Source organism: Notothenia rossii, assembly GCF_949606895.1.
Source record: "Notothenia rossii genome assembly, chromosome: 3".
Lineage (NCBI taxonomy): Eukaryota > Metazoa > Chordata > Actinopteri > Perciformes > Nototheniidae > Notothenia > Notothenia rossii.
This window is the reverse complement of record NC_136901.1, coordinates 16,549,071-16,571,258: the sequence shown is the minus strand read 5'-3', so window position 1 is coordinate 16,571,258 and position 22,188 is coordinate 16,549,071. Positions and strand designations below refer to the sequence as shown.

At 41.8% G+C, this 22,188-nt stretch overlaps 2 protein-coding genes and 3 long non-coding RNA genes across 6 annotated transcripts; all 5 read right to left on the bottom strand.

Annotated features, from left to right (window-relative positions):
• Window positions 1-2,702: 2,702 nt before the first annotated feature.
• On the bottom strand, window positions 2,703-3,859 carry LOC307034186. Of its 2 annotated transcripts, none has more exons than XR_013806811.1 (3): window positions 3,773-3,859; window positions 3,571-3,668; window positions 2,703-3,139 (listed from the first exon to the last, which is right to left on the bottom strand). It is a non-coding gene; the product is annotated as an uncharacterized lncRNA (long non-coding RNA). The 2 variants fall into 2 exon arrangements; XR_013806812.1 differs by lacking the exon at window positions 2,703-3,139 and adding an exon at window positions 3,198-3,383.
• A 766-nt stretch (window positions 3,860-4,625) lies between these two features.
• LOC307034262 lies at window positions 4,626-4,984 on the bottom strand. The gene is made up of 3 exons (XR_013806852.1): window positions 4,941-4,984; window positions 4,761-4,825; window positions 4,626-4,669 (listed from the first exon to the last, which is right to left on the bottom strand). It is a non-coding gene; the product is annotated as an uncharacterized lncRNA (long non-coding RNA).
• Window positions 4,985-5,665: 681 nt separating this feature from the next.
• LOC307032827 (uncharacterized protein) lies at window positions 5,666-7,320 on the bottom strand (the record flags this gene model as incomplete). The annotated part of the gene is made up of 8 exons (XM_079671104.1): window positions 7,238-7,320; window positions 6,848-7,139; window positions 6,650-6,750; window positions 6,421-6,540; window positions 6,291-6,338; window positions 6,048-6,128; window positions 5,883-5,966; window positions 5,666-5,764 (listed from the first exon to the last, which is right to left on the bottom strand). Exons 4-8 carry the CDS (start codon window positions 6,430-6,432, stop codon window positions 5,666-5,668), a joined length of 324 nt encoding a protein of 107 aa, XP_079527230.1. The 5' UTR covers window positions 6,433-6,540; window positions 6,650-6,750; window positions 6,848-7,139; window positions 7,238-7,320.
• A 15-nt stretch (window positions 7,321-7,335) lies between these two features.
• Window positions 7,336-8,552, bottom strand: LOC307034438. The gene is made up of 3 exons (XR_013806907.1): window positions 8,393-8,552; window positions 7,485-7,930; window positions 7,336-7,411 (listed from the first exon to the last, which is right to left on the bottom strand). It is a non-coding gene; the product is annotated as an uncharacterized lncRNA (long non-coding RNA).
• A 3,353-nt stretch (window positions 8,553-11,905) lies between these two features.
• Window positions 11,906-14,755, bottom strand: LOC307033360 (uncharacterized protein). Its single transcript, XM_079671790.1, has 9 exons — window positions 14,484-14,755; window positions 14,197-14,371; window positions 13,635-13,930; window positions 13,369-13,538; window positions 13,020-13,277; window positions 12,644-12,907; window positions 12,421-12,555; window positions 12,204-12,332; window positions 11,906-12,041 (listed from the first exon to the last, which is right to left on the bottom strand). The coding sequence occupies exons 1-9, from the start codon at window positions 14,647-14,649 to the stop codon at window positions 11,931-11,933; spliced, it is 1,704 nt and encodes a 567-aa protein (XP_079527916.1). The 5' UTR covers window positions 14,650-14,755; the 3' UTR covers window positions 11,906-11,930.
• Between the last annotated feature and the right edge of the window lie 7,433 nt (window positions 14,756-22,188).

Sequence of the window (22,188 nt, the reverse complement as noted above, 5' to 3'; positions counted from 1 at the left end):
CTGAAGGGCGGGGCTCACACACACACGAATGCACACACTCACGCTCACAATCAGAGACAAGAGGCGAGGAAAGGAGAACAACAAAGTGTAAAAAAGTCAAACAAATCTGCTTTATTGCCCCGAGCTCTGCTGTCTCCCGTTTGTGTGTCCCCCCAAGTTTCAAATTCGTTTATTATTATTTTTTAACCGCAAGCCGTTATCGTCACGGGAGAAGGACACACACAGCCTGCCCAGGTGGACGCGCGCGAACGCGACAACGAAGGTAGCGTTCGCATTCTAAAAATAGCTCACAGATGGAGCAGCTACCGCGGTTTTGAACTACAGCATTGAGATGTGAGTTGGTTTATTCAGTAAATTAGCTCAGGATATTTGGATGTTCTGTCTAAACCTGTTGATGTGAGGCAAATGCAGGACTTGCTAGCTTAATGCTACCGGCATTTAGCGGCAGTGACTCAACAAATTGCCTCTAAAAATGTATCGTCAGCAATGTATGACAAGCAGACTGCTCGTTTAATGTTAGACTCACACCAATAGCTCAATATGATCATAACACGATTGCTTTCATATCAGAGATCAGATGAGATGGAGCGGCCTCCAGTGTAACACTGTACTGTATTACTTTTTAATGTATAATACTTTGTTACTGTACGATATCAATAACAATAATCCACAGCTCCTCTCTTCTCCAGAGGATAACAAAAATGTGGGCGCGCCAACATTTTTTTTCGAGCAGCACCCTGCCAAGGCAGTAAACCCAGGGGAAACACTGGTGTTGTTTATGTTTTTATGTCTTCATGTGGAACCTACTGCTGCAGGTCTCCCTTGAAAAATAGATCATTGATCTCAATGGGATTTTACCTGGATAAATAAAGGTTTTGAATTGAATGTCGAGCATTAACTGCAAGTCACTCAAATGCATAAACTGGAGAATAATTATGTTACAAGTATTACAGAAAACATATCCAAGTGTAACAAACATCCAGTATTAACCTTACTGTTTTTTACTAACAGTAACCAACTAATAATTTTCATAAAGTGCATATTTATTCCAAACTCACAATATATATATATATATATATATATATATATGTAATAAAACATAATGCACAATGGTACACAGTATCCAAACTCTGTAAGCACTGGTCAGAGGCTTTCATGTAAAGCAGATCACCAGAATCCAATACTGGTAAAAACGTTGCAGAGATCAAATGTTTCCTTGACTGAAAGGAGAAACCTAATTTAAAAACAACATTTTCAGTGTGTGACTTGAAAGATAAGTTCTGATCAATAATAAAGCCTAGATATGTGTATGTAGTGACCCTTTCAATGTCAATGTCAGTCCCTTGAACAGTACAAATGTTGGGGAGAAAAGAAGTTAACTTTTTGCGATTTGAGAATATCATGAGTTTGGAGTTGTCTGCATTTAATACTAACTTGAGTTGAGATAAATGGGATGGAATAACATCAAAGGCAGACTGGAGGAAATCAAGACTTTGCTCTATAGAAGAGGATGAACAATAAATAACAGTATCATCTGCATAAAAATGGAAAGCAGCATTTGAAAAATTATTAGAGATTATTTACATATATGGCGAAATTATTGGTCCTAATATGGAACCTTGGCGCACACCCTTTCAAATCAAATCAATCAAATCAAGTTTTATTTATAGAGCACATTTATAAACGATTTTTGGTCTAGCCAAAGTGCTGTACAAATAATAAAAATACCCTACAGTAAAGACATTTTACAGCTAGTACAACAGCAGTTTGTTCAGAATATCAGTATGAGAAGAAAACGACACCCTCTGTCCTTAGACCCTCACATCGTACAAGGAAAAACTTCCAGAGAAAACCCACAGTTTAAAGCAGGGGTGGGGAACCTCCGGCCTCCGGGCCGTATATGGCCCGCGAGAACATTTGCTACGGCCCTCGAGGTAATTTATAAACACACGCAAAAAAGAAAACAATTCAAGAAATTTAGACCGCAAAATAACAAGCGAGTGCCTGTTTTTACTGGCCAAGGTAGGGTCTTGAACACAACACGAGCCTAACGTGTCATCACGAGGTATATGTCTCGTCTGACAGGAGTGTAGTTCTAACGGAGAGCACCAGAACGCGGTTCCGGGCCGGGACGCGTCTATCGTTTATTCCAAGAATATCCATAAAGAAAAAAAATCTGCTTACAGTTTTGTTTCATATGGGTGTTGAGAGATGTATCCATAGATCTATAAATTTTACTCTCAAAGTGCACGAGATTGATGCTTTTAACTTCAACATTAAAAAAAAATCTTCCTGGTTATTTGCAAATTATGGTGGAAAATAAGTATTTGGTCAATAACAAAAGTTCATATCAATACTTTGTTATATACCCTTTGTTGGCAATGACAGAGGTCAAACGTTCCCCCCCACTTAAATCATATCCACATGGATATGAAACTAAATACATTTGCACACATCTTGTGTCCATATATTTCTGTTTTGGTGGTCATGTGCGGGTCATGGTCAAATATCTGGATTAAGAGGTTGCTTTTTCTTTGTACAGCATGAAAGAAAGGCGAAATGAATGGGCTGTGATTTTAGTTTTTTAAGCAGACGTTGAGTTCAATCATTTGTACGGCCCTCGGAAGATGTTGTAAAAATTGAAATGGCCCTTGAGAGGAAAAAGGTTCCCCACCCCTGGTTTAAAGGGGAAAATGGGAGAAACCTCGGGGAGAGCAACAGAGGAGGGATCCCTCTCCCAGGACGGACAGACGTGCAATAGATGCCGTGTGTAAATCGAAGAGATAATACATTTTACAGCATAGGTAGTCCAAATGCTAGGAAATGCATGTGTCTGTAATAAGAAGATGAATCTACGAAGATGTCGACAATCCTGTGGGAGCCTTCAGGGAGGCAGCACGACGAGACCCAGGCAGGACCGCAGATACAGGTTTAGCCACGACCCGAAGTCCAAGACTTAATCCAGAACTCAGGATAGAGGATCCAGGATGCGGGACCACAGCAAGAGGATCAGCCTCGACTCAAGATCCCGGCGTCGATATAGCCACAAAAGAAGAAAAATGTCATTCAATCATTCAAGCCAAATGGAATGATACTCTATCATCCCACGCAGGGGAAAACCTCCATATCCTCCGTGCCCCTGAAAACAAACATGAAAGGCTCCTTTTTATCAAGGTCTTCTCTCTTGAGTGCCACCATCAAGGCCTCCTTCTTCATTAATTGCAGTGATAATTTAGTCTATTCTGACATTTGATTGTGCGAGTTAATCTTTACCTATGATATCTTGTTGGTTTGGGTTATGCGTGGATGTTATAGCTATCAAGCCAAATGGAATGATACTGTGTCATCACACGCAGGGGAAAACCTCCATATCCTCCGTGCCCCTGAAAACAAACATGAAAGGCTCCACCATCAAGGCCTCCTTCTTCATTAATTGCAGTGATAATTTAGTCTATTCTGACATTTGATTGTGTGAGTTAATCTTTACCTATGATATCTTGTTGGTTTGGGTTATGCGTGGATGTTATAGCTATCAAGCCAAATAGAATGATACTGTGTCATCACACGCACCTATGATATTTGGTTGCAGAAGGGACTGCAATAGCCCGGATGTTGGTCATCAGAGTAGATGCCCTGCAATTCTCCTCTTTTACCTTTCCCAACATATCCTATGAATAGAGAAAGAAAATATTGTAATTGAATCACATTTGGACCACAGCACACTAAATATGTAATGACACATAAACAATATTATCCAGAATAAGAAGTCTACCTGGTTTGCAGTTTTTGTAAGGCTCCAAGCATCCACGGCAGACGTCAATGGTGTACATGACGTGGAAATCCTACTTGTATGAAGCAGAGAACCAACTCCATGTAGCAACACCTGTGTAAAACAAGCATTTCAATAGAGCCAGTAAAAATATGCATAGACACCACCGCTGTCGTATACTGCTGCACCTTCACTGAATCACTTACTCTCAATCCAGCGAAAGTGAAAGACACAGTGGACATTGTGTCTCTGAAGATGGTACACACTAGAGCGAGTGTTGAGTACGCTCCCTTCCTGGAGAACCATTTCCATCAGAATGTCCGAAAGAAGACAGTTTGGCAGCTGTGAAGTATTGGTCAGACTAGATCAAACATATTTAACAACACATTGACTAGACTGTTGCCAGCACAATCGAAATACCAAGATTCTTTGGGCTTCAGGTAGCAAAAATACACATTTTTCTTATGTTTTGTTATTCTTCTCCTTGAGGTAAAAAACAGCTATCAATAAAGTTTAAAAAAGCAGTGAGACATAATAGTTGGAAATTCTGCCGTGATCACAGGTCGTTTTTTAAACAAAAAACAGTTACTGCTTAACTGAAAAGATATTACCTCCAATATGAAGCACATGTCGGACTTTTGAGACTGGACCTTTGAAGGAAAATATAAGGTGTGGGTCATGTAATTGTTTAATTACATGTGTATACAATTATCAATATTGATATGTATGCATGTGTTAAATAATCTGGATTGTTACATTTGTTTATCACAAACAGGAGTGTGCCTATCGGCCTCATGCTCACCTCATGTTCTGTCTTTCGTTTCTTTGGGACCCTGTACACTGGCCCCTTTGAGCAGCTCTCCGGCCTCATTGGTCCAGTAAGAAAACCTCTGTCCGTGGCTATAAAAATCACATAATATCAGGATGAAAATGTAAATCAGTGTCAAAGAAACTGTTGTCTATAAAGTAACATTTAAAAGGTATGATTTACCCTTCAATCTGGTACCGTTCCATCAGCATAATGCACCACCATTTCCGGATCTGTGCTATGTCCCGCTACAAGACAATGTAACAATAATAAAGTTGAAAATGAATGGAACCTCATCATTTGTCTACTCAATGTTAGCCCCCTCTTCCCCCTGAAATACTAACTCAGAGGATAAATACTGACCTCGGTAAACCAAAGTGGAGCATCTGAGCTGAGGTTGAGTGCATACTGTGAAAGGATAAAGATCTGTTAAGTTATGTGTTTCAAACATTAACAAAACCCCTTAAAAGAAAAGTGTCAAGAGAGGAATTTACCATCAGTATTAAGACACCACAGTCATTGCCCGTGGTTTGGTGAGGCAAACCCTGTAAGAATTGGGAATATAACAGTGATGTGCATGGTCAAAGGGAAAATAAAGACATGTGAAAGCAGGTGTATGAGATGGTGGAGAAATGTACCTTGACGTCGATGCCAAACTTTACTGTCCACTGACCTGGAGCAATGCGGCGCGCAAGGTCACTGTCAAAATAAATTATAAGACATGGGAATTGATTTGGTGAAGGAACGCTATACTCAATATAATTCCTGTTTTTGGAAAAGCCACTGAACGGGGCTAAAATAAAACAAACAAAAATACGTTTACCAGCCTCTGAACAAAGCTGAACTTGAAAACAACCTTTGAACAAGGCTTATAACCAAATGAACATTATAATTCATAGCATCCTGTTGCAGACTTTTTTTTTTGGTTCCACTAAGGACACACCAGACTTTGTGGAAATGGAGATATATTATAAATGAATTTGATCAGATTCAGACCCCTGGTCTACAAGATGGTTACTGCAGTATTAGAATACTATAAACTATTTAGAATTCCCATACAAGCCACAGAACGGGGCTGGGTAATCATGTTACAAAAACCTAAATATGTCCTTGTAGGAACTGTCACCAAAGCCATCTGGCTTAAGAGGGTCGAGCAAATACAACTCTCTCTTTGCTGGCTTGATCACCTGTCAACCATTCACAAAACAGCTGAAATTAGACATAATCCAACACCACAAGAAAACCACACAGCACAACTTGTGTTCATTTTGTACCAGCTGGTGAGATCATTTGGAACAGACTCACGCAAAGCAAATAGTGATCTGCCTCTCCTTGCTGTCGACTCCAGGCAGGGATTAAAACCATGTCCTTGGTGGCCATTTTGTCAGCCTAGTATTATAAACAAGGGATTTTAAGTTGCTGTATATCAATGTCAAGCAACATAGAAGGTCTCAAGCAACAGGAACTTACTGGAAAACTGGCCAACGCGTCAGCTGTTTTGGACTTCCAGGTAGGAACCACATACATGTCCACGATGTGTATATGTTTGCCCTATATTGATAGTTTTCCAAAAAAAATGAAATCTTCATAGAAGTATGTTCAACAACAAGAGAAAACTTCACGAGATTGGAGTTTCACCACTAAACAGCTATTTAGAAAATATGTGTTATTCAAAAGAAAAAGCTGGCCAATGATGTCTGTTCAAAACCTTACATGTCTTTGGGTGGCTTCTTGTACCATCTTCAGGCACGTGTTTCCAATCTGAAACAGTAACAACAGTAAGTTACCTGTGCCATTTATTTGAGACAAGATAAAGTTGGCAGAAAAGCTCTAGTATACCTACATTTGACTCCATGCACTGAGGAAGACCCAGGCTCCAAAAGTCCTCTCTGGTCAGGCACACATCCCCTTCCTTCACAATGACCTATGCTCCAGGCCTATCGTGGTCTAGCACATAGCTGAGCTGCAAATAACAGATTGCAAAACATACTTCAAGCCCATAGAAAACATAGAAAAATTTAAATCAAAACAATGCACCTCCATCACTGTGCATGAAGTAAACATATATCTACCAGCTTGGATTTAATCGGATGTAGATCCTTTGCGTATTTCGCACCAGAGAGGGCATACTGGTGGTCAGCAACTGATCCCTCCGAATCCAACTTCGGTTCAGCTGTTATTAGATAGATAGACAAAAAATGAACAGTATTATTCAAGTACCACACATGAAGTATACCTAAAATGTGTCCTTGTATTGATAATCGAAATACCTCTCAACGTAGGCTGGATAAAGGGCTTCAGCTGAGACACATTCACACCCTGTCTCAGCTGAGCTCCTGTTGAGCCCAACAGGGTTGCCACACCCTTGTTGATGATTGAGGAAACCACATAAGGCCCAAACCAGTTGCACTCCAGTTTTCCACCTTTTCGGCCCTCCTTCCTCTTATTCGCTCTTAGGACCTCATCTCCAACATTAATCAGGAAAGATTTTACATTCTTTCGCTTGATTGTTTCATAACGGATTTTTTGTCTCTGTTGTGCAGTTTGAATGTTCTGGTAAATCTGAGAAAGATATGTAACAGTTATCATTTACAGTCCTTAACATACGATTGCATTTTTTAGGAGTTATTATGTTTTAAATATTGCCATTTTATTCTCACCTTCGAGTGCAAATCTGCAACGGTTGCAGCCTTTGCCTCAAGCTGCTGTTCTGCCTCATCAGCAGGCAGCAAAACAGAGGTATTATCCCTGTCATTGTGTGTTGCATTTATTGAACCCGGGACGCGAGGGTGCCTCCCAAACTGGGCAAAATAGGGCGTGCACTTGGTTGACCTCTGAAAACATAAAAATTCCTTTTAGTATCTCTGTTGAGCATTGTTTCCATCTGCATTTGTTCCAACATTGTACCTGCTTTGAGGTGTTAATGCTGGCCACAATGCCCCTCAAGTGTTCATCCCAGTCATTCTGGTCCTCTCCACAGTACTTGGAAAGTGCTTTTTTGATGGTTTGGTTGGTACGCTCATCTTGGCCATTGCACTGGGGATGGTAGGCTGAAGTGATGCAGTGTTTTACACCCAGTGCATCGAAAACACCACGGTTGACCTGCAGGTGGTTTAGTGTACACCAATTACCCTGATCGTATTACATTGTTACACATAACACATACACTGTATTAGATAGATTATTGTACCTCATTCACAAATTCCTGTCCTTGGTCGGTAATGATCTTCTCGACAAGCCCGAAATCGAGAAGAATGTTGATGATCTTTTTTGAGACCTCAGCAGCTGTTTTCTGGTAGAGAGTTTTTGCTACCACCCACTTCGTGAATAAATCGGTCGCTGTTAGAATGTATCTGCAATATGAAATACAGAATAACTGTCAATTATTTCCTTTCTTTTTAAACCAGAATCTTCACGTTTAGAACCTTTAAAGGAGGTTACACATGCTTCAGCCCATCATGATAGTACCTTTTGCCCTTAGCAGTGGAGGGAAGTGGGCCAATGAGATCCACACCAAGGACAGTCAATGCCTCGGGAACATGAATCGGATGCAGTACGGGTGCAACCGTTTTAATGGCCTCGTGTTGCTGGCAGAGGGGACACTCATCAACCTTCGCAAATATCATACATTTTCAATCAGCAAAACATAAAAATGATAGAACAGAAAACTTTCAGAGGAGACAGAATTAAACTGTTCAAATTCTGAAATATGTTTTTAGACAGCTCTGATGTAGCTCAAACTGTCTCACTCAGTTTCAATGTACACATACAACACATTTCTATAGATCAATAATCAATCAGTCAAAAACTCCCACCCATTTCTTCACGTCTTCCCGCATAGTGGACCAGTGGTACGTTGCCAAAACCTTCTCGGTGGTGCGCCTTCTCCCTGCATGACCTCCGGAACCCAGGTTATCATGGCACTCCTTCAGGACATCGATAATTTGGTCCTTGGTGCACACAACCATCCTCTCATTGTCCTTGTAAGTGTAGTACAAATCTCCAGCTGGCACATCAGGAACAAAAAAACAATCATTTAGACATGGGTAGAGATGACATTATGACTAAAAGCTGTTCAAGAAATCCAGTGGCAAATGGGGTTTAGACATAACAACTACAGTAATAGTGTGTATACTAATAAAAAGAAAAAGGAGAAACAAGCTGTGGAGTCCTTGCGATTTACTGAAACATTTGGGAATTGCAATATGATAAACCATTAGAGGTATGATCACTTTTGCACCAAAAAACACCATTAGATAAATAGATAGATAGATATGTACTTTATTGATCCCTAAAAGTAAAGGGATGTGATGATGTCACATGTACAGGGGGTTTATACCTCATAATAAAAACGTATGTTCATGACTTAACCATGGCCTTATTCTGTTACTTACCTTTGATCAGGTATTGTTTAGATGCCCTCCGAATTAACGCCTTCCTTGTATCAGGCTTTTCAGCGGCGATGGTGAGATCGTGGTAACCACCATTGAGCACGTAGTGCTTTATATCAGTATAAAAGCTCTCCATTTCTGTCATGAAAGTTAAGAACAAAAGAAAATATTACATACTACCTATAGCGCGAAAATGTCGCGGTCATTATGGGGAAGCGGAGGGATCGAGATCGGCATGAAGGTGTTCTGTTCACCATAATGACCAAGTCGCTGCACATTATCCCGCTTATTACATGGACACATTCTCAACAAAGTACCGATATGACTCCCAATATTAATTGAAATGCTTTTGTGGATTTAGAAAATGATTTTATTGATTTAAAAATAGTTGTATGTATTGATTGAAATTTACATGCATCCGCTAAGAAAAATAGTCCGTTGTTACTGTTTGAACTAACGTACCAACGGCACTGAACATAACAAAAGTACATATTACCTATGGCGCGAAAATGTTGTATAGATACATATTACATGGATTGTGATTGCTGCGCATTATCCCTTACTTAATAAATACTTTTTTTGATAATCTATTATATAGAAAAGTATATCATATTGATATATAATATAATCAAATATAACAATCAAAACAAAATAAAAAAAATAGTCCGTTGTTACCGTTTGAACTAACGTACCAACGGCACTAAACATATTACATATTACCTACCATATTACGTTATATACTTATTACCTTCGATTTCTCATATTGTTCTCCTCATTCGTCTTTGTTTTTCTTCAAGTTTGTATTGTATTTCTTCAAGTTTTTATGTTGTTGGTCGAATGCACTTAAGCGTCAGCTAAATGCAATGAAATGTAATGATAAAAAAAACCCTCTATACCAGGGGTGGCCAACCAGTCAGAGGTGAAGAACCAACATTTTGAGTATGTTACTGCAAAGAGCCACATCAAACACTCTTTTGTTCTCAGCCTTTCTCTGTGCTCCTTCACTTTCTTCCTCCACTCTCTCTCTCACAGATGAAAAGAAAATCTAAAACTTTACACCCCCCCCCCCACCCCCACAAGTCTTCTCGTCTTGCCTATGCTGCACCTGACGGCTTTGACAATAATTCCCGGAAAACGGCGTGGGGAAGACTCTAGGCCCGGAGAGAGGCACTGAAGGGCAGAAAGGGGAGGTGTGGCCCTGCAGCTGTTGCACGTAGTGACTTGATGGCCGCCGGTAGCCATCACGAGCAGCTCGGACCAATCCAGGCGAACGTTGTGATGGGCTAAGTGAAGCGCTGCTTTCCAACACTAGCAGGGCTGATCGATTTCCACCAGCCCGCCCCAGGCGCAATATGCAGCCGCTGTACGGATAGAGTTAAACCCCGCCTTACTCCGCGTCCCTCCCCCTTTGTAAAATAGCCGGACCCCTGGGGGTCTCGGGGGGGTCCCCGCGCCTCGGGAAAACGCCGAGCCCCGCCCCTCCGCGACCCCCCCGATTTTAGGTGCCGATTAAACCGCTATGCCCCATCAGGACGCGCTTCCGTCTCGGACCACCAGGTAGGGCGGTCGGGGTGTCCGGCAATTCGATACGGGAGCCCACTTGCCGCATATTACACAGTAACGCGAGTATTCACTTACCCGTGCACTTATACTGCGTGGGGGGGGGGTTTCCACAACTGAATATGAGTGCCCACTTACCACATATTAAGGTGAATGGGGGGCGGGGGGGTGTCAGTCAACCCGATATGCTATCCCACTTACCAAATATTTGTAGTGTTGTACTTATACTTATGGGGGTGGGGGGGTGTCATTCAACCCAATATGCTATCCCACTTACCAAATATTTGTAGTGTTGTACTTATACTTATGGGGGGGGGGGTGTCAGTCAACCCGATATGCTATCCCGCTTACCAAATATTTGTAGTGTTGTACTTATACTTATGGGGGGGGGTGTCAGTCAACCCAATATGCTATCCCACGGTGGGGGGGATGTCAGTCAACCCAATATGCTAGCCCACTTACTCTATATATCAATGTCTGTTATCGATGGCTCAATGAGTGTCCACCCTGATAATATGCTAGCCCACTTACTCTATATATCAATGTCTTTCAGTTATTGATTACTCAATGAGATTGATGCCTCTGCTGCTCCTAATGTCAAAGGTTACGGCTTAAAAGGGGACAAAGCTCTAGAGGTCAAAGGTTGTCTGTGGATGGTATACGCTACTGTACCCTCTGCTACTCATAATGTGTAACGTTACGGCCTTCTGTTAAGCTGTTTTCACTCTCACTCTTATGGTGATAGGGCACACCAATTTCCCCGCAGGCTAGGCTGTCAAGAGTATTCTAATTCACTTCGTCTTGATCTGTAGATGTGATTTGATGTGTAGTTTGTTCATTTTGATGGTGAAAAAGCCAGGGAAATGTTCCGTTACTCTACTGAGAATGCTTTATATCTGACTTATAATCTTGATTTTATAAGTAGCGTTGTGGCGCAGTGGGACAACTATCACCCCTTGATGCGGAAGATTGTGAGTTCGAAACACATCTAAGCCGAATGAAGTCTGTTAGACCGAAAAGTTGGATTGGAACTCTACTTTAAAAGGGTTATTTTTGGGGTAATTGTTAAATATATAACAGCTATTACCAGTAATGGTATGTGATTATATTAAACGACTTATAAATCATATTTAATATGAAACTCCACTGCATATTTACAACTTTGACATATATATATATATATATATATATATATATAAGAACCAAGTGTATCAGAGCTAGACACCCAAAACATACAACATGACTTAGCATAACTCTAAAGAAATGACCAGAATACTTATTTGAATCATGTAAAACATTTATTTTACAACAACAAGAACATTTAAAACATGTATTTTAACAACAATATTTAAGATCATTTAATAAAATGTGTGTGTGTGTGTGTGTCTGTCTGCACATTCAATTACTCTTTACAGATTGTCTTGAATGTTAAACCCTTCCGACTACGCCTGACTCGGTTGGAGAGTTTATGGGGGCTTGCTTTGAGGGGGGACAACATCACCCTGCACCTTTTCTGTTGGCACACAAAATAAAAAGCAATTATTAATGAACTTGTCACGTTGGGATTCATACATTGTCATATTGTGCTATTTTAACCGTTTTTAATCTCAAATAAAATCAAAATCTTTAATGCTATATTTTACTATATTTTTTTGAATTGTGACATTTTCACTACCTTGACTGCAATAGCCCGGCTCCTGGTCACCCTTGGGGTGCTTCTTTTCTTGCTCTGAATCTGTTCTTTCTCCTCTCCCTCCTCCTCTTGCTTGTCACCCTCCTCCTCCTCTCCCTCCTCCTCGCTCTCCTGTTGGATCATAAAAGAGAAAACAGTTATCTATCTATACACTGGACTACACATGAGTAACTATACATGACTCTTGTCTTTTAATTACGTCAGACTGAGGTGGGGTGCTCTTCTTCTGATTCTCCTCTCCCTCCTCGCTCTCCTCATCTTCATCCTCCTCTCCCTCCTCCTGCTTGTCACCCTCCTCCTCCTCTTGCTTGTCACCCTCCTCCTCCTCGCTCTCCTGTTGGATCATAAAAGAGAAAACAGTTATCTATCTATACACTGGACTACACATGAGTAACTATACATGACTCTTGTCTTTTAATTACGTCAGACTGAGGTGGGGTGCTCTTCTTCTTCTTCTTCTTTTGATTCTCCTCTCCCTCCTCATCTTCCTCCTTCTTCCTCTTGGTCCTGGTCCCACGAGGCCGAGTCTCCTCCTCCTGTGCCAGTTCAAAGAGCCCGCGAGCTATGCGGGCCTGCTCCATGCTCAGGTCCATGGCATAGAATTTGTCTGCCGTTGCTGTGTCGTGGCACATTAGGCGTGCCATGCTTGCACGCTCCTGGGAGTCTTCCCCATGTCTGTCTCTGGCCTGAAGCAGACAAAGGCAGAAAAGACACAAGAGCAGAATGCAAAGTTTGGATGAGGTTAAAAGTGAGCACAGTAGATCAGTTACAGTATTACATTAGTGTAATTTCACTTACAAAGGTTGCCACGGCGGTCCGCAGACTGATGAAAGTGGCTGTCCCCCCCAGCTGCATTTCAGACCAGGCCATCTGCAGATGCTTGGTCAGGTTCCTGGTTGGCTTGTATGTAGCGTTGAAAAAGACATACTGTGACGGTTTCTTTCCTTTGGCCAACTTGTTCTTCATCTTGATGATTGCCAGGAGCCAGCCGTACTCCTGGTCCCTCAGCAGCATCTTTGCCATTCCAAAGTGTTTATTGGTCTTGTGCTCTGCCACCTATTCCAAATCAGAATCACAATTAAGTTTACACATACAAGGAATGTGCCTTGAATATACTTTGAAGAAATAGGAGAAATCAAGTGTTTACTTTGATCAGGTAGTCGCCTTTCTCCGGGCAGTACACTGCCTGGCTGACCTGCACGTCGGTCATGTTCAGGAACACTCCAAGTCGGTGACCGTACAGTGAGGCCAGGTAGCCAGTGACATACCCGAATAATTTCCACTGGTCCATGTTGGTATGTTGCTTTTCCAGTTTAGCTGCAATGACAAGGGAAATAAAATATGTATTCTTTCATCCATTTATTTGAATTGCTACATCACCCTGTTCATTATAACATATGTATTATAACTTACAGAGGAGTTTGGGGATGGCCACCAGGGCCAATCTGCGACACCGGTGGAGCACCTGGATGGAGTGCAGTTTGGCATCCTTTTCGCCTTTCTCCACCAACTGGTGAAGGACAACAGGGCGCGTCCACGACCTGATGGACGCCTTCAGCTCCCTGATGTCCTTCACCAGCTCCTGCCGGGTGATGCGTGATGACGGAGGTGGGGTGTCCTTAATGTAAACCACAAACTGCCGCACATTCTTTAAGTAGTGGAGCGTGGTGGTCAGAGCCATTTGGTTCCCCCTTAGAGACTTGACCCATCTACAATACAAAGACACAAGCACAAAGATAATCATTAACTCTCCTGTTATATTTGTTTTTCTGTAACAGCAATAATATTGTACTGTGTAGTTTGTACCTTGTATTACCATCAATTAAATCAATATTTAGTGCAATTGTGATATTGACCTCTGTGAGGGTGTGTGTGTGTGTGTGTGTGTGTGTGTGTCTGTGTCTGTGTGTGTGTCTGTGTGTGTCTGTGTCACACATGGGACAACAATTGAGCTAAAAATAATTGAGTCACGTACCCCCGAAGACGGTCCAGATCGCCCAGGAATTTGAGTTTCCCCAGGTCTGACTTGCCCTTGCTCATCCACGTAACAAAATGGCGGATCCTGTGCAGCTTGGACCCCACGTTGTTTTGGAGCTTGGGGGATGGGTCAGGTCCCTCCTGCAGCTTCTTGAACTCCTCCAATAAGCTGTCTGGAAAAAAAGATAGGGGAACAATCTGTTACTAGACGACTAACACAAAAAATGATCTCTATAATGATCATGGCATTTATTCTACCATATACGTAGGGAGAGATGCACTCACTGAGGACGGAGACATGGTCCGGGAAGTCCATCGACCGGAAGGTGTCAGAGGAGGGGCCCGCTTCCGATGTCTGGGGGGGGGGACTCACCAGGCAGTGCAAGCTCACCAGGCAATGCAAGCTTCCCTGCGGTGCCAAATAAGATTGATAGCTTCTCTGCCTTTGCATGTTTACGCTGCAGTGTTACGTAGGCCCTTTTTAATTTCCAGTTATATTCCTGGCAGCTGTCGAGGCTGTCATTTAATGACACATTCTGTTTCTTTAGGTTGGCCACTTCGGCCTTGAGTTTTTGGACTTGGCCTTGTCCCTCCTCCTCCTCCTCCTCCTCCTCCTCCTCTTCCAGACCTGAAAAGTGATGGCATATTATATTGTTATTACTTAATATTGTATAACTCATGCATATGGATTACGAAATATGACTAAATTATCAATAAATAAAGGCATAAATAAAATAAATATAATACAAAATAGAAGTTTCAATAATTAAAGAATGAAATGGATAAATCCAAGAATAAATTAATAAAAGAAGAATACATTAATAAATACAATTACATAACACTGTTCATTAAAGTTTCTGAATATTTGTTTCATATTTCTGGGTGTTGCCATCTGCACGTGGCAGCGCTGCATTTTTTACTTCTTACGTTGCTATTAGAGGTGCACCGAATGGGAAATTCTTGGCCGAAACCGATACCGAAAATAGGAAACAGTTGGCCGAAAACCGAATGCCGAAAGGCCGAAAATGATTAATAGAAATATCTATATATATAATGTATACATTTTTTACCAATGTTGTTCAGCTACCTGATTATGGAAAAAGACATGATTATGGCAAAACTTAACTTAAATAATAATCACTATTATGGGTCCATAAAACATTTATTCAGCACTTTTGAATGCATACAGTACATTAATTCCAAGTCAAGTGCATTTTCTTTTCTCTGTAGGATAACTACAACAAAGTGCATTCAGAACAAAGCCAAGGTGCTTTAAAACTGCATAAACATCTAGGCCAGTAGGCCTACAACAAAATAGTGTAAATAAAGACTGTAACAGCCAGGCCTTCAACAACAACAAATGCACCTATAAGTGAATGCATACAAATGTGCAAACTGGATAAATCCACATGAATGCAACTATTTACAAATGAAGTTACAATTCAATTTCAAGAATCTGTAAATAAGGCTGTCTGTCCTCATAAACAAAGTAGTAAACATTGTATAAAGATACATAAAGTGAAAACTGGATACAAAATCCACAATCAATTACAAATTAAATTACAATTTCATGAGCAATGTAAACAACATTGTATCATTTAGATACCGAAAGTACAATATATTGAACACTGTGCTGCTGTCATTTCCCCCTAATGATAACCTGAGATGGTGAATTATAACAGGAAAGTGGGTATAGAGTAGACATGTAGAACTAGATAAGCTTATGATAAGCCAGCCTTGTCTACTTATTAAGGAAAAGTGGGAGGTTCTTTTTAATGAACAGTAGCTTCTCTTCTTTATCAGCCATAAGTCTGTTCCTCTTCTCATCAAGCACATGAGAGGCAGCGCTGAACAGTCTCTCGCTGTCAGTGCTTGTGATTTGACCTTACTCCGCATATTTGTCCGGGTGTTTTGATTTCAAGTGGTGGAGTAATCCCGAAGTGGTGAAAGTCTTTGCAGTTACACCCCCTCGAGAAATGTCAGCTGAACACGTTTTACAAATCGCAATCCGCGCCTCTTCCTCTGATATTTTTAAATATCTCCAAGCGCCAGACATGTTGGCTGTGAGCCAGCCGCGAGCATGGTCGCGCTCCGTGTTTGTCGCCGCGTTTTGATTACGTCATCACAACAACACGTTAGCTTACCAAAGTAACCCTGTTCCCTGACATTCGGTGATATTTTATTTTTTTTCGGCCAAAAGCCGAAAGGGCCTTTTTAACCATTTTCGGCCGATAATTTTCGGCGGCCGAATATTCGGTGCATCCCTAGTTGCTATGGTTATGGAGGTGCACTATTTTAAATGTCTACACGCCCTGCATTTTTTACTTCTTACGTTGCTATGGTTACGGAGGTGCACTATTTGAAATGTCTACACGCTGGGCTGCTGCACCGGTGCGTGTGACATATTTAGTAGCAGCAGGGTATATGCAGGAATCCTGAAGTCAAATTTAATACCTTTTGACCTTTTTTAAGACCCTTTCCATACGTTTTAAGACCTCATCGCAACTTCGAGTTCTAACCGGTTACATTGGCAACACACTTTACCTCACATTTACTATATTGATTGTAAGATAGCACAACTAAACAGAGTGCAGACAGACCACTGAAGCCTCCTTTCCACATGAACTTCAACCTCTTTGGTGAACATGTGCCTCTTCCTTGGAGGAACTCTGCAGCTCCTCCGCGGCTCCTCCGTGCAGAGACTACTTTTTAATAGCCTTAACTTTCGCTAAATTGAATATAATAATATAATATATATATAAATACTAAAATAATACTTTTTAAGACCCCGCGGACACCCTGAGCAGGATGTGCACTGAAAAATAGGGCTCCCCCGAAAGCAAATGGGTCATTCGAACACTGCATACATGCATGCATAAAAAGTATAAGGTACAATACCTTCCACCTGATCCAGGTTTAGTGTGGAAACCATTGGCAAGGTTGGCTGTGTTGCCCTCAGCCTCCCCAAAGGGGCCAATATTGGCCGCCTTTGAAGACGGTCCAGCATTTTGCGTCGGGCTGAAAGGGAGAGCTCTGTGTGGCTCAGCATGTGACGGTCCAGCCATTGAGCCTCCCACCAGCCAACAAAACTAAATGACTCTTTTCCTCCTTATTTATCACTTTGTAGGTGACTTTTAAATGTTGGCTTAAGGCCGTGTAGTCTTTCAGACAAATTGGGCAAGTGTTCACCATAATTGCAAATCTTCCTCTAACTTTCCCTCCCAAAATCCCCGGTCCAAGCTCTTTTATAGAGAAGGAACATGTGACAATGAGATTCACAGCCATTGGTCCGTTTTCGGACACTCCTCCTCTAACTTTCCCTCCCAAAATCCCCGGTCCAAGCTCTTTTATAGAGAAGGAACATGTGACAATGAGATTCACAGCCATTGGTCCGTTTTTTCGGACACTTCTCCTCTAACTTTCCCTCCCAAAATCCCCGGTCCGCGCTGTTTTATAGAGAAGGAACATGTGACAATGACATTCAAAGCCACACACACACACACGTTTTTCGCAAACATTTCCACACGCCAGGTGTCCCGGAGTACTTCCATTTGCTTCGTCTTGATCTGTAGATGTCATTTGATGTCTAGTTTGTTCATTTTAATGGTGAACAAGACAGTGAAATGTCCCGTTACTCTACTTTATAATAGACTTATCCTCTAAGAGCTTTTTTTTCTGAGTCCTCTCAAAAACCGGGTCTCCGATTTCGTGCAGACAGTAGTCTTTCCCACAGTCTAAATGTACAAACGATGCATTAAATAACATCTACAGATCAATACGAAGCGAATGACACTGGTAGTAGTACTCCCAGCCTCGTAGCGTTTGGAAATCTGTTGTTAACACGTGTGCAAAGTCAATAGCGGTGATGCTAGCTTTGCAGCTAGCGGTTAGCATTTCCAATGGAAATATACACTGAAATAGCTTCCGTTAGCTTAGCAACTAGCAGTTAGCATAATATTCGGATTTCACACATTCACTGTTCACCCTGACATTATCCCTCTCTTCATTCAACACAATTGTTTTATATGTAATAAGTCCATAATAAATGAACCTGTAATAACTAACTTTAAAAGTAAAGATCCTTTCTCCCTCTCTCAATTCAATTAATAATACATATAATTTTCACAGCCAGGCACCTAAAACACTTTTCATTGACACCGCTGAGGCAGGTATCATACCCAGGTCTCCTGCCCCATAGAGCAATGCTTATCTCACTGCGCCACAGAGCCACTTGGATCAATATGAGAATAAGTCTCCTATATAGACTCCTCAATAGAATGACGGGAGATTTGCCTGTCTTTTCTGAAGACAGGCAAACGATGAATGAAATCACATCTACAGATCAACACGAAGCGAATGGAAGTACTCCCAGAATCTGCATGTAGTCTTCGACGCGATTCTAACGAGACCAAACTCAAAGCTGTCGGACCTTCCTTTGTTCCGTGTACAGTACTAAGAGCCATTTCATTGTCTTCCCCTCCCCCACCACAAGCCTGTCAGATTCTAAGCTCCAGACAGCAATATGAGAGGAATTTGAGATTTTATTGAAAAACAATTCTAGGTGGGTGACAGTTTCCATACTTCAGATTCCTGATCTGGGCCCTGTGAAAAAAATATCTCTTTAGCCCTTTCAAAAGTCATGCAACACAGCAGCTTTTCAAAAGGCCTTAACCGAAGGTTTTGTTAAGTTTTAAGCCATAACCTTTAACATTTAGTTGAATCAGAGGCATCAATCTGCATCTACTTTCCGAGACGGTTTCAACGACATCAAGTTCAAAGCGGTCGGACCTTCCTTTGTGCCGTAAAGGGCACCGTACGGCATCAAAATGTGACCTCTGACCTCAGTTTTGACCTTGTTGAAGGTCGAAGGGGCCCCACATTTTGCAAGCGGGTGCCACACAAGTTAAGCAACAATCTCTCAAAGTCTCGGAGCGCCACGCACCTTTTTTTATTTTTTATTTTATTTTTTCCCCCTCCCCCACCACAACCCTGTCAGACCCTCAGCTTATGAGAGGATTTTGTGATAAAGTTTGACATTTAATGGAATAAACATTTCTGGGTGGGTTAGGGTTCCCATATGTCAGATTCCTGATCTGGGCCCTATTTAGAAGCCGCTGAAGAAAAAATTAGGACCCCATATTGGGTTGATGGACACCCCCCTCCCCCCATAAGTACACAACAAGTGAATACTTGTGTTACTGTGTAACATGTGGAAAGTGGGACCCCATATTGGGTTGACGGACACCTCCCCACATAAATACAAGTACACAGCAAGTGGGACCCCATATTGGGTTGACGGACACCCCCCTCCCCCCATAAGTACACAGCAAGTGAATACTTGTGTTACTGTGTAACATGTGGAAAGTGGCACCCCATATTGGGTTGACGGACACCCTCCCACATAAGTACAAGTACACAGCAAGTGGGACCCCATATTGGGTTGACGGACACTCCCCTCCCCCAATAAGTACACAGCAAGTGAATACTTGTGTTACTGTGTAATATGTGGAAAGTGGGACCCCATATTGGGTTGACGGACACCCCCCCGACATGACACATATTTGGTAAGCAGGATCCCTTATTGGGTTGACGGACAAGAATGATAGGTACGACCTTTTAGAAGACCTGCAACCCCACATGCTAGGTAGGGCACCTTTAGTTGTAGCTGGAGACTTTAACTGTATTTTGAACAAAAGTGATAGGAGAAGAACAGGAAATGATTTTACACTTGATAAAACATCGGCCTTATTACAAAAAATGTGCAAAGATTTTAAACTAACAGATTGCTTTAAAGCCATGCATCCTAGGGAGGAGGGTTTCACCTGGCTCAGTAGTGATGGCACCAGAGCCTCTCGTATAGATTACTTTTTAACACGAGATAGCCCACCGACTGATGCTAGACTGACACCTGTCTTCTTTTCTGATCACACAATGCTCTCCTGCACCCTCTCACTCTCTCATGGTGTGACAGCAGGAAGAGGTTTGTGGAAGCTCAACTGCTCCCTTCTGGAAGATGGGGACTTAGTTAGACAGTATAGGGAGCAATACCAAGAGTGGCAGACCCTTCAAAACTCATATGATACACATGCACAGTGGTGGGAAATGGTGAAAAGAAGGACTCAGACTTTCTTTAGACAGGCAGGTAAAATAAATAAACATAGAGACAACAGACGCATGATGGGACTGCAGAAACGACTCCAGCGATACTTTAAATTAAACAAACAAGGGATGGATTTTAATGAAGAAATAAAACAAATTAAAACAGAAATGTCAGTTTTAGCGGAAATTAAAAGTAAAGGTGTCATTCTAAGAAGTAAAGAGAGGGAAATAGAAGAAGGAGAAAAGTGCACCCGATTCTTCTTTAAAAAGATTATAAATAAAGGGGGGGCATTTTTAGGCTGAAAACTGAAAATGGGTCCACATTTGAAACGACATTGGAAATAATAGAAACGGTTGAGACATTTTATAGTGAACTCTATAGAAAAAAAACTGTGAATGAGGAAATAATGAAAGAAGTTTTACTTTTTATCGAAAAAACAGTGGAGGAAAAGTTTATCTTAACCCAAGATTTTAAAATTGAAGAATTGAACGAATGCTTGAAAACCTTCAAGGCAGGGAAATCGCCAGGGGAAGATGGGATTCCCTTGGAATTCTACCTGACCTTTTGGGATTTGCTAGCACCTGACATTCTTGATGTTTTTATGGACTTTGAAAGTCAAGGCCGACTTCCTGACAGTTTCACAACAGGGATAGTGACACTCTTACACAAAAACAAGGACAAGACGGACATAAAAAACTGGAGACCTATAACACTTCTAAACCTTGACTGCAAACTCTTTAGCAAACTCTTAGCAGCACGTATGTCCTTGTTCTTAGAAGAGCTGATCCACCCAGATCAAGCCTGCGCTGTGCCAGGGAGGAAGATCACAGACAGCCTCCTACTGATCCGAGGCACCATCTGCTTTGCGAGAGATAGAAACTTTCAGCTCGTAGTCCTAAATTTAGACTTTGAGAAAGCCTTTGATCGGGTCTCACACCAGTACCTTTTCCAGGTACTAAAACAAATGGGATTCCCAAATAGGTTTATAGACTGGGTGGCACTGCTGTATCAGGGCACTACCAGCAAGTTTATTGTAAATGGACATCTGACAAAAGCAGTCAATATAAACTGTGGTGTCCGTCAAGGTTGTCCGTTATCAGCCCTCCTCTACATTATCTGTATAGAACCACTTGAACAGATCTTGAGAAGGGACAAACAAATCACTGGGGTACATATTCCAGGGAGCGGGGGTCTTCAAACTAAATGTATCTTATATATGGACGACATCAACCTTTTATGTACAGATCTTTTGTCTGTCAACAGGACGCTGGACTTAACTGACTGGTTTGGACAGGCCTCTGGGTCAAAATTGAACATAAGCAAGACACAAGCCCAATTTTATGGACCATGGACAGAGACTGAGAAGACAGGACTTCCCCTGACTGTGACCCAGACCGAACAAAAGATACTCGGGATTCAATTTGACAATGAAGGGGGAGGGAAAACTAATTGGACGAATTGGGTAGAGAAAGTCAGACAGAGACTAGGATACTGGGGACTTAGAGGACTGACCATGGAAGGCAAGGTTTTAAACCTCAAAGCAGTGATCTTACCTTTGCTTCTACTAGTCGGTTCTGTTTTTATCCCACCCAGGAGAGGGCTTTTAGAGATAGAACGAGCAATATTTTATTTTCTGTGGGGGTCCAAGTGGGAAAGGATAACAAGAAAGGAGATGAAAAAACCAAAACAGAAAGGGGGGAAAGGAGTCCCAGACCTCCACTTGTTTCTAGGAAGCAGATATGCAGCACTCCACATCCGCGCTGCCACAGCCCCCTCCAAAAACCCAAAGACGGCGGCAATGACAAGATTCTGGATGGGGACCTTTCTAAGAAGGATACAGATCTTACCAGTTGACCTCAAAGTACCAGTGTCCTTTAACCTGCCACCATC